This window comes from Triticum aestivum, chromosome 6D (genome assembly GCF_018294505.1).
Source record: "Triticum aestivum cultivar Chinese Spring chromosome 6D, IWGSC CS RefSeq v2.1, whole genome shotgun sequence".
NCBI classification, from domain to species: domain Eukaryota; kingdom Viridiplantae; phylum Streptophyta; class Magnoliopsida; order Poales; family Poaceae; genus Triticum; species Triticum aestivum.
Window position 1 is genome coordinate 379,673,546 of NC_057811.1, and position 17,810 is coordinate 379,691,355.

At 53.9% G+C, this 17,810-nt stretch overlaps 3 protein-coding genes across 4 annotated transcripts; 1 reads left to right on the forward strand and 2 right to left on the reverse strand.

Annotated features, from left to right (window-relative positions):
- Positions 1-7,106: 7,106 nt before the first annotated feature.
- LOC123141683 (uncharacterized) lies at positions 7,107-8,533 on the forward strand. The gene is made up of 2 exons (XM_044560769.1): positions 7,107-7,316; positions 7,457-8,533. Exon 2 carries the CDS (start codon positions 7,745-7,747, stop codon positions 8,327-8,329), a length of 585 nt encoding a protein of 194 aa, XP_044416704.1. The 5' UTR covers positions 7,107-7,316; positions 7,457-7,744; the 3' UTR covers positions 8,330-8,533.
- A 1,623-nt stretch (positions 8,534-10,156) lies between these two features.
- Positions 10,157-12,918, reverse strand: LOC123145228 (putative aminoacrylate hydrolase RutD). The gene is made up of 4 exons (XM_044564601.1): positions 11,802-12,918; positions 11,531-11,620; positions 10,741-10,808; positions 10,157-10,634 (listed from the first exon to the last, which is right to left on the reverse strand). The coding sequence occupies exons 1-4, from the start codon at positions 12,537-12,539 to the stop codon at positions 10,493-10,495; spliced, it is 1,038 nt and encodes a 345-aa protein (XP_044420536.1). The 5' UTR covers positions 12,540-12,918; the 3' UTR covers positions 10,157-10,492.
- Positions 12,919-14,749: 1,831 nt separating this feature from the next.
- LOC123145229 (monodehydroascorbate reductase 1, peroxisomal) lies at positions 14,750-17,590 on the reverse strand. Of its 2 annotated transcripts, XM_044564602.1 has the most exons (8): positions 17,345-17,590; positions 17,178-17,229; positions 16,928-17,008; positions 16,616-16,734; positions 16,474-16,527; positions 16,009-16,228; positions 15,794-15,909; positions 14,750-15,656 (listed from the first exon to the last, which is right to left on the reverse strand). In XM_044564602.1, exons 1-8 carry the CDS (start codon positions 17,468-17,470, stop codon positions 14,877-14,879), a joined length of 1,548 nt encoding a protein of 515 aa, XP_044420537.1. In that variant the 5' UTR covers positions 17,471-17,590; the 3' UTR covers positions 14,750-14,876. The 2 variants fall into 2 exon arrangements, with proteins under 2 accessions (XP_044420537.1, XP_044420538.1); XM_044564603.1 differs by lacking the exon at positions 16,474-16,527.
- Between the last annotated feature and the right edge of the window lie 220 nt (positions 17,591-17,810).

A 17,810-nucleotide genomic window follows, 5' to 3' on the forward strand; every position in this document is an offset into this window, starting at 1 on the left:
GGATACTCGGATTGGTGGATGCATGTCCAGCTAGGTCTCCGGACACAGTCCGGCGAATGCTTTTCCTGAAATATGGCACAGCAGGAAACGTCACAAGTCGATATAACTACCATGGGGCGTATTAAAAACCATACCTCTTTGATGAAGGCTCGGCAGTATTGCCATCCGCCTTTCTCTTTGAAGACCCGCCCGGCGCAGGTACCGCCCTCTTAAGGGATGCCTTTGATATGGCGTGGCGAGACGAGCGCCGCCCCTTTGGAGCACGAGACAGTGCGGTGGGTGAGGCGCAGTGGGGAAACTCTTTGGGAGGAGACGTCTCCTGAGTACTTACGTGGGAAGAGGGGAGAGTGCCAGGATAATCGGCTATGATGGCTACTTCTGTGCCGTTGTAGCTCGCCTGATAAAAGACCCCCTCCTTAAACTCTATAAATATGTCCGGATCTTCTTCGAATCCAGGATCCAGGTCTCGCAGGTGGTGGTCCGGCTGCGGAGCGGGGCTGTAGATCCCCGCCACAACCTTTCTCCATTCCTGTTAAGAATAGTCGGATTAAGTTCGACAAAGCTCGACTCAGGGAAAGGATGGAGTAAGGCTTATGATCGAAAACTCACCCATTCAGTAGTGTTGTACATGGAAAGACCTTCTCGGCATTTAAGGCGAGTAAAGTCTTCCTTCTCCCCTTCAAAAAGATCGGCCAACAGGGCGCCCAAAGCGGCAAAGTTGTCCGAACCCTGGCGCCCGCATCATGAAGCGTCATCTTCCCCGTTGTAATGCCACATGGGGAGTCCTCGGGATTGGAGTGGCTGGACGCCTCGCGTTATTGAAATCGCCATCACTTCAACTATGGACAGTCCGGATCGGGTGAGTATTTTTATCTTGCTCATCAGTTTTTTGACCTCCGCACTGTCCTCCTCCTCGAGGCTCCGGGGACGCCAGCTGTGGCGCTTCTTTAACGGGGCATTGGAGAATCCGGGAAGTCCCGTCTGATTGGGTCTGGGAGAACAACATCTTCAATATAAAACCACTCCGATGGCCACTCTTCGGATGCCTTCTTCGGGGTGCCGGACAGGTATCCTGTCCCCGCTATACGCCATACTTCGGCGCCGCCCACCTCGAATATAGATCCCTTTTGGGAGCGGGGGACGAGGCAGAAAAGTTTCCTCCATAACTCGAAATGGGCCTCACAGCCTAGGAACAGCTCGCAAAGAGCGACGAAGCCCGCGATATGCAGGATGGAGCCCGGCATAAGATTGTGCAGTTGGAGGCCGTAATACTCCAGGAGACCTCGGAGGAACGGGGGGATTGGAAGTCCAACGCCTCTTAATAAGAAGGAAACGAAGCACACTCGCTCCCCCTCAGCAGGATTGGGGAAATTTTCTGCCAGGGCTTCGCCGTTGAGGGAGGTTAATCCCGCCCCAGGACTAGATCCGCGGGAGGGAGATATCCCTGCGTCTGAAGCTTGGTCAGCTGGGCGTGGGATACCGAGCAGCTCTCCCAATCGCCTTTTTCAGGGCCGTGAGGGCGGGAGGAAGAACTGGGAGCGCTAGCCATGTTTGCGTGGTTTCTTGTGGCAAGCGCTAAGGATTTTCTGCCTGGTGTGGAATGGCATCTGAGATTCAATCTCTTTAAATAGACACGTTCCCTACATGGCCTGGGTGTTTTGTGTAAAAATACTTGGACCCTTCATATTCGTCTGACACATGGAAGCCGAGGCGACGATGGCACAGAAGCCGAAGGGTATAACATTTAATGAAAGGTCGAGCTCTTCGAAGATGTAAAGGCTTAATACAATCCTTTGGTTCAGATGGTTTAAAGTGTCCAGAGGAGGAACCCGCCTTGCAATGCGGAATACAATCTGCTCGCCAGACACATCGTCATTGAAGTCTGGTTCGGGGGCTACTGAGGGAGTCCTTGATTATGGAGTCCTCGGGCGTCCGGGCTATGTGGCGTGGGCCGGACTAATGGGCCGTGAAGATACAAGATAGAATACTTTCCCCCGTGTCCAGATGGGACTCCCCTTTGCGTGGATGGCAAGCTTGGCGTTCGGATATGAAGATTCCTTTCTCTGTAAACCGACTCTGAACAACCCTAGGCCCCTCCGGTGTCTATATATAGGGGCGAGCATAATCATACAGGCTAGACATCTAGGGTTTAGCCATTATGATCTCGAGGTAGATCAACTCTTGTAACCCCTATATTCATCAAAGTCAATCAAGCAGGAAGTAGGGTATTACCTCCATCGAGAGGGCCCGAACTTGGGTAAACATCATGTCCCTGTCTCCTGTTACCTTCGATCCTTAGACGCACAGTTCGAGACCCCCTACCCGAGATCTGCCAGTTTTGACACCGACACCGGCTGCCTTCGGGAGACCAAATACAAAAACGAAACATGCCTGGAGATGGGCTACGCCCGCTTTGTGGAGTGGTGGAAGACCTGAACCACATTTTATTTTATTGTGTTTCCACCCAGTTCATGTGGAGCTGTTTTCGGAAAGTCTGGGGCAATGATTGATACCCAACCTCCTTCCCGGATTGGCACCAGCTGATGAATAATTGCACTGCTCAGGTTGTTGTTGCCCTTATCGATGTTACTCTTCTTCAGTAGTTTCTGCTATCTTTGATGACTGTTGTTTTATGTCGCTTGACTTTACTCATGTCATCTATGATCATTATAATAGAGAAAGAAATCAAGTAGCTCATGAACTCGTGACGATAGCTAGATTTTCTCCTCCAAATATCTGGATGTACACCGCCATGAATGTGGTTATTCGTCTTATTGTAAGCGATGCTACGATCCTTGTGAATGAATAAAGGAGGAGACAATTGTCAAAAAAGTTACTAGCACAAGCTGCATAAAAAACACAAGGACCACGGTCCCCGTACATATACGTTGCGTTACGGTGCTCGACCTAGCTGCTAGGAGTACTTGGAACAAATTATACTCGAAGTTATATGACGGGTCAGCCTGCAAGAAGCAATGATCATATGTGGAATATGCCGAATAGGGATGTGGTTAAAATCAATGTTGATGGTGCTCTGTGAGTTGAAACACTCTCAGGTGCAACAGGCGTTATTGCCCGTGTTGGAAGAGGGAACTTCATTACTGCGGCAACATGTTTCGTTCCTCAGGTGCCCATTGTTGACTCAACGGAGATGACAAAGATCCAGAATGGATTATATCTAGCGGGTTGGATCGGATGTAACAAAGTGATCATTGATTGTAGCTTTGTGGTGGAAGCAGTGCAACAACCAGCATGTGGGCTCAAATGTTGCAGTGGTACTTGAGTGCAAACATTTAGGGCTGGACTTTGTGAATGTCTCGTATGCACATCGCCACCGTGAAGCAAATGTAGTGGCTCACAACTTAGCGAAGAACTCATTTAGTGAAAATCTTCTATGTTTTGGGAATCTATAATCCCCGATTTTATTTCTCACTATACTTGTAAACGATATGTCTATTATCTCTCTGAGGAATAAAATCTGTTGCTTAAAAAAAGGAGTACTTGGTACGTATACGTTGGGGTCCCTTGGATCGGACGGACGACGCAAGTCCTGCGCCGTGTCGTGCGAGACTTGAAGCGTGAGCGTGTGAGCTCACGCATGGACCAGCCTAGCCGCTACCCGCAGCACTGCTCGTTGATTGATTCGACGACGCAAGTCAAATGTCAATCGAGAGCAGTGCAGTGCAGCACTGCACCAGCAGATGCATTTGGTAGGTCCGTATAAAGTAGGAGTAGAGCGAGCACACCGCCATGGGAATGGAATATACGACAGTTGTATGCGCATTGCATGGAATGAGTAAGTCATGCGCATTGCATGGTATATATAGACAGTTGTATGCTTTTCATATTTGTTCATACTTATGTTGTAGCTAGTGTAGGCGTTGGATTTAGGTTCGTTTCCTTCCATGCTTGTTCTGGCTGAAGTAATCATGGTCCATTAGACCAGTATTAAGTTATGAAATCATTTGGAATCATCCAACGGACTGCAACACGACGTTGACTGCTTCGTTCGCTCGACGCGTGTCCTGGTGGGGCCCATGATAGTTCCATCCTCACCTTATCCCCATCATCAAGAATAGCTCAACCATTCTTCACCTTGACTGCACACAGCCTCTCCACATCCTGCGAGGCCACCACCACATCCACTCCTTCAGGCGCATCATCCTCTCCCTCGCCGCTAAGCTCCGTCATCACACACACTTCCCCTGGACGCAGCATGTGAGCCAAGGCGCAGCTCCCCGTGCATCTCTCATCGAGATCCACATCAAGTCATCCACCGCGCCATTGCTGCGAGAGGGGCCCATCTTCTGCAACACGTGAGCGGCGCGCTACTCTGACATGCTTCTGCAACAATGGATGGGGTGCTACTCCAAAATCTTTGTGCTCTATTGTGGTGAGTGGCGACGTGCTCGGCGCAAAAGGGATTTTGTTGCGGTCGCAACACAGGCCAAGTTGCGATTGCAATAGCTGCAACACAAGCGGTATTGCGATGGCGCCAACGGCCAGCGGTAGCTGATTTTGGGGATTTCATTGCGGTTGCACCATATTTCAAAAGGAAGAAGACAATTCGGATATATTACAACGGGGAGGGAAAAACGGCTCGGAGAGATTGCAACACGACTCTTGTTGTAGAGAGCCGAGCGCAACACTAGACTTGTTACAAAGGCTGATGCTGCACGCGGGATAGATCGGTCGGCTAACCAGGCTCCGTCCAACGGCCGGCGAGGCGGCCGATCATTTTACATTAGCGTACGAGGGACGCGTAGCGGTGCCCATTAAGTTAGCAGCACAAACTGCATGAAAAAAAACGCAAGGACCACGGTCCCCGTACATATACGTTGCGTTACGTGCCCAGCCTAGCTGCTAGGAGCACTTGTACGTACACGCTGCGGTCCATTGGATCGGACGGACGACGCAAGCCCTGCGCCGTGTCGTGCGAGACTTGAAGCGTGAGCGTGTGAGCTCACGCATGGACCAGCCTAGCCTAGCCGCTACTCGCAGCACTGCTCATTGATTGATTTCGACGACACAAGTCAAATGCCGATCGAGAGCAGTGCAGTGCAGCACTGCACCAGCAGGGATACATCTGGTAGGTCCGTATAAGCAGGAGTAGAGTGAGTACGTACACCGCCATGGGAATGGAATATATGATGCGCTCGTACCCGTACCGCCGTATGTACGTACCAGGCTTGAACTTTGATGAAGTGCGGCCACTCCATATTAACTTCAGGGATATGTAACAAAGAAGGTACGCAGTGCGGCTCAGGCTTGAGAGAGCTTCAGCTAGATCTTGTTTCTCTCCGCGTTTTTGACGAACTCTCTAAACTGTACGGCATGAGGTGAGATGAGACGGTCGGTCGATCTCGGCGTGCAGTTCAACTTCAATCACCGCGTGCTCTCCCTCTCCTGGGGTTTGGCGCGTGCATGAGCTAGCTGCTAGTCCCCAGCCCCAGTCCCAGGGCAGGCCACCGCTGCGGCTGCACGAGCTGGCGCACAGGTCGCCGTGGTCGAGGTCCCGGCGGATCGAGTTGCGGCGATCGCGCCGAAAAGGCGAGCACACGTCCTGCGCCCGAGCGCGGACCCGGGCGCGTGCCGGCGCCTTCCGGGCCGGCTACGACCTCAGCCAGACGCTCTGGCATGGCAGCTAGCCACAGTAATCACGTCGATCAGTTCACACATGGACGGCAGGAGGAGCAGGAGCTGCGCGTGGTCCAGTGGCGCTCGCGTCGAGCTGTTTGACTCGGCCCTAAGCCGAAGATCCTACGCGCGGTTTCCATCTTCCTCCTCCTCCGGAGAGCACAGTCTTCTTTTTCTTGTGAGTTGGGGAGTACAGTTTGTTGGTTTCTCTCCCGGGCAGGCATGGCATGTAGATGCGGGAGTACCATGGGGCTGGCGAATTTACGAGCCGTGTGCCAGCTCGTGTCGTGTCGGGCCCCTGCCCGAGGACCGGCACCACGCACCGGCAGGGGGTGTGCGTGCACGCGGTGCGGTCCGTCGTCCGGCGACGCGACGAGGCGAGGAGGCGCCCGTAGGGCAGGCAGGGTGGAAAACTGTCCCGAACGGGCCAACATCGGATGCTCCTCCAGCGGTCCAGCCCGACGTAGCGTCGTCATGCACAGCACTGTTGGTGGTGCATGCGCCGGTGGAAGAAAATCTTATACGACCCAGGTCGTACGCTCCCGCAGACGAGACCCCCTCCGATTCGTGACACGTGTATACATCAATCTCAAAGCACCAGTGCCTCTGTTATCCCTATTCTTCCTGATTCCCATCTGTTCTTTATTTGACGACCCCTCGCTGGGGCGGCCGTGCGGCACGACGCCGTCCTCTTCGATATGCCTGCGCGGACTACCCCTCGCCGGCGGCGGCCGTGCGGCACGACGCCATCCTCTTCGATATGCCTGTGCGGACTATCCCTCGCCGGCGGTGGCCGTGCGACATCTGCTACGTCACGCGCGAAGTAAGCCATGGCGACGAACTGCACAAGGTACTAACAGTATTGTCGACGGCGGCCGAGCTGTGTAGTCGGCCATGGCAACGAACTCCATTACAGAAAAATAAATGAGAGCTGCCTTTTTTCAATTTTTTCCAGCACACACCAACAATAACAGGGGACTTGCTGGCTGAGTCATGTAGTGAACCCCGATGCCGAGAAACAGCGAGTGACACACCGCCGGCAAGAAGCATGGCCACGGCCAAGTGGCATGCAGCTTGCGTTATACGCCGGCCGTGCCGCAAGTAGAGGCGCCAGGAGCATGGCCGGCGTCGAGGAGTACACCGGCGGCTGGAGTTTGGATAGATCGGACTGGCTACAAGAATCGCGATTTGGGAACGACAAAGTGGGGAATGAGATGGCCACTGCTTTGAGATTCGTATTGCCAGCTGTCAAACGGGGGAGAGGGTCTCCCATTCAGCTGCGTATGACCAGGTCGTATAGGATTTTTTTTCCTGCGCCGGTGGGCCGTACGATCGACCTACTAAGAATCCCACCGCCCCACGATCGATACCGCATGCCCGGGATGATGATCTGACCTGTGAGGCTACTCGTTCCTGTGCCTTTTCCTGATACGGATAGTCCACTCCACGAAGTGCGGGGCCCCGCCCGTTTGTCTTTGCGCGCGCGCGAGAGCCCCCTTTTTCGGAAGGCGCTTCGAGGTTAGGGTTTCTCGAGGAAACCAAACGAACGCCAAGATCCGGTCCAACGAGGAGCGTGTGTGTGCGCGCGCTCTGTGCCGTGCCTGTGCATGCCCACACCCCCAACGAGCAGCGTCATCATCCACGACTTCGCACCGTTTCCTCGTCGGCAACAACGAAAGGTACTCGCACCACAATCGCCGTCGAAATCACTGTTGTGACCTTTTCAGCAATCTTTGCCACAAAGTAAACTCGACATGAAAGTATTTCACGATCTAACCCTTTTAGCGTCCTACTTCCATGTTATAAATTATTTTGTTAGATTGTTGCGGGTATCACTCGAAGCAGCACAAAACATAGCCCCCGCGTCGCTCCTCCCGCGGGCGACACGGGTGGCGCCGCCACCCCTTGCCGCTAGCCCTCCTCCTCCTCCCCTTCCCCGCCGCCGCCGGCCAGAGCCGCCAGGGCAAAGCCCCCCGCGGTGGCTGGCGGCGGGGGCCTTCTCCCCTCCTCGTGTTCGTGGCCTGCGGGAGCGGCCAGGCCGAGCGGAGGCGCCGGGGCGCGCAGATCCTGGCGGCGCGGCGGCGACGATCTTGACGGCGGCAAGCCCATGGCGCGGCTGCAGATGGGTCGACGCCGAGCTGTGTGGCGGCTGCGTGCGGGTCTCCTCGTGGCGGCGGCCTTCGCCGGCGGCGGGGCGGCACGTGCGCGGCATCCGGCGAGGGGTGGGGACGCGGCCACGGTGGCTTCTCGTGCAAGTACGCGGAGAAGAGGCTGCGGCGTGTGTCCTCGGGGAGGATGGCTATCCTCGTCCAGATCCGTCGGCGGCATGGCGGCGGAGGTCGCAGTGGCCGGTCGGCGGTGGCGGAACTTCGCCGGTTGCAGCGGCGAGGTTCTGTCTGGATCCCGGGGCGGCGGCCCTGGAGGGTGGCTGCTGGTGAAGCTAGGGCTTCTCGCGGCGGCATGGCATGGTGCAGTCCCTGTCCAAGGCGGATCTGTGACGGCGATCTGCTTTGGATTGGTTCGAATCAGAGACGGTGACGAGCGCGCAGGATCCTTCTCGGCGGCTCTCGCGGCTTGGCGAGGCAGGGTGGGAGCCCTCCTCCTGGGCTCCAGTGGTGGCACACTCAGGCAGTGGCCGGTGCGCCAGGGATCCCACGGTGGCACTGTTGCTGCGGTTGGTCGCCGGATCTAGGCGGCTGGATCTGGGGCTTTGAAGGCGGTCGAGACGGTGCACAGGTTGTTGGGTGGATTTCTTGGGACGGATCCGGGTGCAAACCTGGTCTTCGGTTGATGGCCGGAGCCGGTGATGACGATGTCCTTATCATCGTTTTCTTCATGAAGGCATCATCGAGGTGAAGCTTCCAACTCCACTCAATACCTCGGGGGGAAACCCTAGATTAGCTGATCGGATGTTGGCGGCATTCATGTGTCGTAACCCCCTTTGGGGCGGCATTCTTGGAGGTGCACTCGGCTTCGCGGGACCAGCGGACGGCTTCTTTGGTGGAGCCGTGCTTCATCCTACACACTGAAGGCGACGGATCTTGACGGCGTGGTGCAGTGCAGATTCGGAGTTCGATGTGGAAGGATGGACTCGCGCAGGAGGACGGCGCTGTCTGGCGTCGTGGTGACGTTGATGGCAGAGAGACCTGGCACGGTAGATGCAACAGTACAGCTCTGAAGATGGACTCGTGGCAGGTGGCTGCGGCGGCCTCATACCCGGCAGGCGTCCTGGTTGAGGAGTGCGCCGGACTGGTAGGTGCCCCATACCAGGCAGGCGTCCTGGTTGGGACCTCGGGTCTTAGATGTTTAGGTTTGGCTGCGATGTCTGTTTGGTATTAGACCCAGGCTATCAGCGCCCCTTCATCAATTGAAAAGGTGTAACGACAGTTGTTGCTTAGACGGTGGCTTTAGTCTTACTGTTGTATGACTTTGTAAGGTCTTGTGAAAATAATTAATAAAGTGGCCGCATGCATCGTCCAGATGCAGAGGCCGGGAGTCATCCTCCTTTTTTAAAAAAAACCCTTTTAGCAACGCCACAGCCCGTGACGTTTCCTCTCCACATAAAAACGTCGGTATAGCTCGCGTTTCATATCCACGTTCAAATGCCCAGCTAGCTAGCGTTTTTGCTTCACGTGGAAACGCCAAGAAAGCTGGCGTTGCTGCCCAGGCGGAAACGCCATGAGTGTTGGCGTTTCTAGCTGAAACTTCACGGCATGGCGAGCGGAGTCGTGTGGTGCGGCTGAGAACAAACTCGTACGCGCGCACGCATGAGCACTGTTGGTGAGAAAGATTATAATAGTAGTACTAGCTTTTGTTGCTTCGAGAGTTATTATCAGGAACTGGATCGTGTCCAAGTCAATCCTGCTTGCTATATAAACTCCGCTCGCGCAGCAGAACACAGCAGCCTGAGGCGAGCTAAGAGTTCACGGAGGACACAGCTCAAACTACTAGCTGGGATTAGCTCAAGCTTCATTCGGATATTACTTACGCTTCCGCTAGACATATAGCTCGTCAGCGACATGGACGCCATGGAGAGAGGCGAGAGCGCGACGCTCCTGCCTGAGGTAACGATTAGCTCCCTGCGTGCAGTAGCCGAGCTTGTGGTTGAGGCCCCACACGTGCACCAGGTCGTTCTGCACCATGCCCCAGCTGCAGCGCCACGCCGCGCGGGAGAACACCGGGACCATGATCTCCACCCACCCCGTGCAAGGCGGCCCTGTGCTGCTGTCGTCGCACCCTCCAGCTCCCAAGCTATAAACGCCAAAGCTCATGGCGTTTAGGCCTGGGCAGCAACGCCACATATCTTGGCGTTTTACATGTTGAGCAAAAACGCCAGCTAGCTTGGCGTTTGAATGTGGAGCTGAAACGCGAGCTATCTCGACGTTTTTATATGGAGAAGAAACGCCACGGGCTGTGACGTTGCTAAAAAGGTTAGATCGTGAAATACTTTCATGTCGAGTTCACTTTGTGACAAAGATTGTTTTAAAGGTTAGGACAGTGATTTTGGCCCACAATCGCGTTCGCAAAAGTCATGTAGTAGCATCAAAGCAAACAGTCACCAGGGACAGGAGGAAATAAAACGACATCGCGGCACACCGAGCGTGGCGTCAACTCATCACTTAATAATCTGCAGGGCGACGGAATGTGGCCCTGTAAACCTAGCAGCTAGTGGTACGTGGTAGTAGTAATGGGTAGCTTCACATCCATGGGTTGACCTCTCCAGGCAATCATCCAATGCGGTGCGTGTTGCAGACGAACCAACGTTGACAGGCCACCCGCTTTGCCTTTGCTTTGCTTGCAAATAATTATCCTCCTCTCTGGAACGAACGAGATAGTAGTAGTAGCAGTGATCGACTCAACTGGTGGCTTGGTTTTCCTGGGAGTTGACGTAGGCGAGGAACCTGCCGAGCTGGCGGTTGTAGGCGCAGGGGCGCTCCAGGTGGAGCAGGTGCCCGGCCTTGGGGATGCCCTGCAGGTAGCAGTTCTCCCCCAGCTGCCTGCAAATGCAAATGGGCCGTCAGCTTTGTTTCACCGACTTAATTTGCTCATAGTCAAACTTTGCCATGCATGCATGGACTGGAACGCGTGTACGTAGAAGCTTACTCTTTCATCTTCTTGGCCAGCTCTATGTCGAAAAGCTTGTCCTCCTCGCCCCAGATCAGCATTATCTTCTGCAACCACGCCAGCAATTCCGTTTCATTTTCAGAATAGAATAATTTCATGCTTTTTTTATGGATAAACCGAATTCAGCAGCATTTCTTCCTCGAAAAAAACAAATTCAGCGCTAGGTTGCACAAGCAGGAGGTGGTGGCCTAGCTTAGTTTTTTTTAGACATGCCTAGCGTAGATTAAGGGCCCAAGCACTCGGCCCATCCCAGCTTTAGAGCCCACGGAGAGCACAGATTTAAAGCCCATAACCGAGCATTACCCAACAAACCCTCCTTGGAATAGAGACCATTTTGTTCTTCTAACAAAAACGGAACAGACCATTTTGCATGCCAACAAACACGGACTTAGTTGGTTTCAATCAAACAAGAAAAAACACGGGCGCAGTCCCTAAAGAAATGGAGCTAACAGTCATTCCTATCTTGGTCAATGGTAGGTTGCCTAACGGGAGCAAAGTCACTAACTACAGAGGCAACTCATTGATACAGTAACATGCTTAAGGAAAAGTCTGCATGGTTCCTAGATGAGCAGAAACTGCCATGCCATGCATATAAAGGTGTGCTGATGGTGCCATATTTGCAATTTGGCAGTCACTAGACACTAGGCAACTGCTTTCGTTTCAGTCAGGCCTGTGTAAGACAGGTTGGTGAACACAACAATATAGTAGTAGGAGTGTTATTAAGTAGGTGTTGCTTTGTTTGACTTGAACAAAGGCACTGCTTACTTACCTGCTGGAAAGCCGGTATCTTTGCATCCATGTTGCTGTCTAGCAACCCCTGCAGCAGCTCCAGCCTCTCCTTCCTATTCGTGAACATCGCCTACTCATCACCAAAGCAAACACATCCATATACCCGCATCAGTTAACCACCCAAACTACCCAAACAAACCCAGCAAAACTACTATGTCAATTCCAAAAATAATCATTCACATTTAGCTAATGAACAGTTCCAAATTACTTAACATTTAGTGTTTTAGACATAGGTGTGTTTGACTGATTACCTTGAGGTAGTCCTTGTACATCCTGTCCGGGAACCACATCTTCCGGTACATGGAGACGGAGAAGAGCGCCTTGAGCCCCTGGAGCGTCTCCGGCATGAGCAGCTCCGCGGAGGACCCGGCACCGAGCCGCTCCATGGTCTCCCGGTTCACGGCGTCTGTCATGGCCACCACGGACCCGGACACGGCCAGCGACCGCACCAGGTCCGGCCGCGCCTCCGCCAGCTTGAACGCCACCATGCCCCCGTAGCTGAACCCGACCACGTCGCAGCGCGCCACGCCGAGCCGCGCCAGCGCCGCCGCCACGCACCGCGCCTGGAACTCCGGGGACCGGTCGGCGCTGTCCGTCGTGGACGACTTGCCGAAGAAGAGCAGGTCCGGGATGTACACGTTGTAGCGCGACACCAGCACGCCGAAGTTGAACTGGAACGTCACGTTGCCCTCGGCGGCGAAGCCGTGGATGAGGACCACGTTGGGCTTGGCCTCGGGGCCCTTCCTCCTCCTGCTCCCGCGAGGGCCGCCTGATGGCTTCTTGGTGGCGGCGGCGTCTTCCCCTGCGGCGGCGGCGGCGGCGCTGGCGTCGTGCGGGCTGATGGTGGTGCCTTTCTTGCCGGCGTGGTGCTTGGGAGCCCAGACGTGCATGGTGGTGCCCGGCTCCAGCTCCACGTCGATGGGGCGGAGCCCGGCCAGCCTCATCATCCCCGTCAGCAGCGGCTTCTGCGCCTCGATCAAGTTCACCATCTTCCCTGCGATCTTGCCGTGCCTACGTGCGTGGGCGGCTGTAGTGTGCTAGCACGTGCACGTTGCGGCTCAAGTGTTTGAATTCGGAGCAGTGGGCCGGGCTTGTATTAGTAGGGGAGAAGTGGGAGGAGCAGGGGTCAGCTGTGACATGTGAGAACGCGACGACGGGCGTTGCAACGACCGGTGACGTCGACGGCGGCTACTGACGGCGACGGGCCTGAGGACGGGTGGGAGTTGGGTGGCGATCGTGGGAGGGATAGGGCAGCAGCAAGAGGGGATCCAACGGGAACAAGGAAGGAACAGGGAGCGGGTTTAGTGGGGTTTAGTGATCTACCACAATCCACTGATGCGCGTACGTTAGCTTGGATTGGTGGCTTGGTGCAACAAACCCATCCTACCACTGTGACGCGCCGGCTGCTTCTTAAGCATTTCTCCACACTTTGGACATAAATTCTTTAGGGCCCAATAACTGGCGCTCGATCGCCATCGCCAAGGAGCTGAGCAGCTCCTAGCGACCCTTTCTGGTCGTTTGCCAGGGGGCAGGCCAGGGCGAGAGCCCCGATTGACCCAAAAGGACCAATTAAACAGTTTTTTTTGTTTGAAAAATGCCACGTTAAACTTTAAAACGAAAAAAAGTCGAGTGATCTAGACTTCTTTGACATGCTAAACTTTAAAACTGCCATCTTCTAGATAAAAAATTTGCCATTAGCAATAAAATACGGACAAATTTATAAAAATGACACGCCCTGAAAGATTAGAAAAATTGTCATGCTACTTTATAAAAACTGCCATCCTCCACATAAGATTTTCTCTTTTTTTAAGACAAACTTTCGATCTATTCCTAATCTGTCACGACAGTACAAAGAACACCATATATAAGTAACAAAAAACTATTGCCAGATCTATGGACCAACTAGCGACGATTACAAACGTTGGAATAAACTAAAGACACGTTGCCCTCATCACACTCCCTCACTAGAGCCGGTCAATAGGGCCTACCGTCAAGATTGAAGTGATCCGGTCCCATTTGCACTTGTTACTGGACATGCAAACCTATCATAAAATTCACAGGTTCGGGTTTGACCCGCACCTCGTGTAAGAGGGCAATGGGTAAACCTTAGGTTCGGTTCTCCTTTCTCTGGTGCACGGAGCCGTGGACGACTTGGGGGCTGGTGGGGAGAGGAGAGCGAAGGTTGATGGTAGAGAAGGCGGAAGACAACAACGTGCTCTTCTCCGATGCACTCAGGAGCGACTGCCTCCCACATGTTTCGGCGGCCAGTGGCTTGCATGACCAATGGTACGAAAGACTGAGACCGGTGTGGAGAGGAGGGTTGGGTGCTGGAGAAACCGGCAAGGCTGCGTGTCGACGTGCTCTACTCCGACGAGCATGTTCCTGAGATCTTGTGGCGAAGTTGTCTCTGTTCTGCGTATGATGTGTGGTGCAGTCGACCCTAGGGTCGTACGGTTTTGTCCCGGTTGGATCCTACATGTATTGTGTGCCACCAGGTTACCCTTCTGGTAACAATACGCATGTGCGGTCCAACGAGTCAATGGGTCGAACCAGACCATCTGAATTCCGAGGAGCCGGACAAACTTTGTTGTAGTAGAGAGTCGGTAATTCGTCATACTAAGACCCACACATGAACATCACACCAGAACAACAACCGTTGTTGATAAAGGGAAACATAGATTGGGAAGATCTCCCCCGCAAAAAAAAATTGGGAAGATCTGAGCACACGAAAGAAGATTGAATCCAATAAGATCCACCGAAGACCAGCACGTCGGAGACACACCTCGACACATCTTCAACGACGTTAGACGCACCATCAAGACAGAAATTCGGACGTGGGAGCTATTATTCCTACTAGGTGAGGCATCGCCGCTGCCACACATCCTCAACCAAGACACTGAACCAAACAAAGACCTTCTTCCACACCACCACGACTCAAAGACCATTAAAGATGGGGTGGACCGGCGGTGGTGCCGACGGAAGGAGGGAAAACAATCGTCTAGGAGTCCTGAGGAGGAGAAAACAGTTCAGGGTCGAGCGAAAAAGTCTCCAACACTCTGGATATAGTTAATTCCAAACGGAATGAAAAAGAACCCTTCATTCAACCGCAACTTCATCGTTTTGTTATGTCATATGAACGATATGAGAATTCGTTTGAATAATTGTACTCCCTCCGTCCGAAAATACTTGTCGGAGAAATGGATTAAAGTAAATCTAAAACTAAAATACATTTAGATATATCCATTTATCCGACAAATATTTCTGAACAGAGGGAGTACATTTTTTAAGGTAGTCTTTTCGTTTAACTGGATTGTGGATATAGTACATCATAACTTAGGGTCGGAGAAATCACGTTTCACCACGTACGGCGCCATCCAGCCGTACCAGTACGCGAACGCCGCGATGGACACCGCCGCAGCGACCCCGACCGTGGCGTGCCGCGCATAGGTAGGCCTGTCGCCGGCGGCGAGCGCACCCCGACGCACCCCCTTCCGGCGGCTCTCCTCATCGGCGAACCCGAGGCCGCGGCTCCCGAGTTCGGCGGCCAGGTCCGCGATCGCCGCCCGGCTGCGCACGGCGCTCGCCATCGCCTCGTTCTCCTCCGGGCTCCCGCCTTCGATGAAGGCGCCGGCGACCCGGCCTCCGCTGACCCAGCAGGCCCCGAACTTTGGCTTTCCCCCGGCCACCGGCGGCGAGAAGTCCCCGAAGTGGACGGCTTCTCCGGCGTTGTCGCCGTAGAACTGCCAGGACAGGGCGAAGACCCTGGAGTAGAAGTACGGCAGGTAGCCGAAGGCTTTCCCCTCCTCCGCGGCGCCGCCGGAGGGCTCCAAGATCGCCTCGATGGCCCGCCGCGCGGTCCTGCGCGCGCAGTCGACGTGCTCGAAGCGGCGCACGTCGCCGCCCAGGAGCGCGACGGGGAACGCGGCCACGTCGCCCACGGCGTACACGGCGGCGTCGCTCGTCTGCATCCGCCCGTTCACCTTGATCCCGCCCCTCTCCATGGCCAGCTGGCCGTCGAAGAGGCCGGTGTTGGCGCGAGCGCCGATGCCGACGACCACCATGTCCGCGGGAAGCCGCCTGCCGTCTCGCAGGATCGCCGCAGCCACCTGCGCATGCAAAATCGGTACTAGACTGAGTTCAGTTCAGTTTACACTCTACCAGCAGTTCGAGTCTAGCTGATGCTGATCCACAAGTTCCCTTGCAAAAAGTTTCATCTAAGTATGATGGCAAGGAAGGAACCGACCTTCCCATCTGAGACCTCCAAGGATTTAACCGCAGTTCCTTTGACGAAAACAACCCCTTTTGCAGCGTAGTACTTCTCATAAAATTCAGCGATCTTCGGTGTAAAAAGACGACCCACTGCACAGCACAAATCGCAGCTCACATTCAGAGTTCAGATCAGGGTGAAAATAAAATTGGGTGCTTCAGATAAGTAGTAGCATGCCACAGGCAACTTACTGCAGTGTTTTCCCGGGAAGACCATGGTGACCTTGATCTCATTGGCAACCAAGGCCGCCGCGCACTCCATTCCTATGTAACCACCACCGATGACAACAGCGTTTCCACCATGGCACGGTTTCATCACCCCCACCATTTTATCGGCATCCTCGAGGCTGCGCAGGTAGCACACGTTGGCCGCGTCCGAACCGCGAACTCCAAATTCCTCCAGCTCCGAGGCCTACGTACATATATGTCAGGAACCAAATATTCTAGATCGATCTTGGGCGCTTGGTTCTGAATTTTCCCAACGAAACACGCAGGGTATTGGAGAGTGTTCGGTCTGAATGCAACAGAGGTAATTGGCACATCTCTATCTCTACTCTTATAAAAAGCAGAGTTGGTGATAATGGTGTGCCTGCCATCCTGCAATATAGGCCGTCCGATCTATATCTAACGGATAGGAAGAAAACTATAACAATTTACCCGCACTCCTCTCCACATTTGCAGATAAAGTCTTCCCTCGTTCATCCTTTCCTCCTACAAGATAAACTACTCATACAAATGCATCTTCATGTTCCGTGCAACGCACGGGCATCTTGCTAGTATAGATAGATGGTTTTCGTACCCGGGCGCCTGTCGCTACGATGAGGGTTTTGTAGCCGATGGTTTCCCCGGAGTCTGTGAGCAGCGTCTTCCGCCGGACATCGGCGGAGATCACCCTCGTCGCAAGAACAAGTTCGATACCTGGTCAAGCAGCAGAGACACGTACATGATCAGTAGTGCTGAACAGGAAGTACAGTGGATAACAAAATCGACCTGACTAGTAGAAGTAGATCAAATCGAAGCGCAGATAACGAGGTCCCATGTACTAGCACTAGCTAGCCGCAGTGGAAAACAGTCGATAGATAGAAGCATACATACATACATACATACATACCGTGATCTTTGTACCATTGCTCCGTGAGCACCTCATCGTTAGCACCAGCGCAGGTATGAAACGCCGGGAGACGAGCAGCGCCTGCAAATAGCAGAGTGGTTTTTGTTCCCCGGGGAAATAACAGAGTGGTTAAAAATAACACATGCGCAAACGCAACGCTTTTAGTTTCAGATTTTGCTTCAAGATGGAGTAGAACAATCGGGGATCGAAAGACAGATTGATAGAGAGAAGATGGACATGCGGTGGGTACCTTGTGGGAGCAGATAGCCCTTGCTTAGTGCAGGGCGTTCGTAAGGAGCGACCTGCCAATCCAAGAATGCTTCAACAGAACAAAGGAACACGCACAGCCGTCCGATCGGCGTATATGAGATGGACTTGACAGAATTGTTAAAGCTACAGAAGGGAGATGATACGTACGGCCTCGTCGGAGATGATGCAGAGCTCGCCGGGGGAGGCGCCGGCGCGGCGGCGGGCGAACTCGAGCGCCGCGTAGCCCGCGGCCACGCCGCCGCCCAGGATCACGTACGCGAACGCGCGGCCCATCTCTGCTCCGCTCTGTATATATTCTCTTTAACTTCTAATAGTATATCAATCAGCAAAGCTATCTGGGTATCTACCTGGTCCGTAGCTGCTCGCCATGGACCAGTGGACGGCCGGGCTTAAGTAGCCCAGGAAGCTTGTTCTTGGCTTGCGAGGAGGAGATCGAGTGGGGACATGGCGGGAAACAAATGCCTTGCCCTTGCTCTTCCTCACACTCCTACCATGGCCCATGGGACCACTGGCCACTGCCATCTTCTTTGCCCTTGCAGCCAAGGAAAATGTCGCAGAGAATTCTTCTCGGTGAAGGCAAGGTGCGCTTTTTTGTTTTTGGTACCGCTTTGTA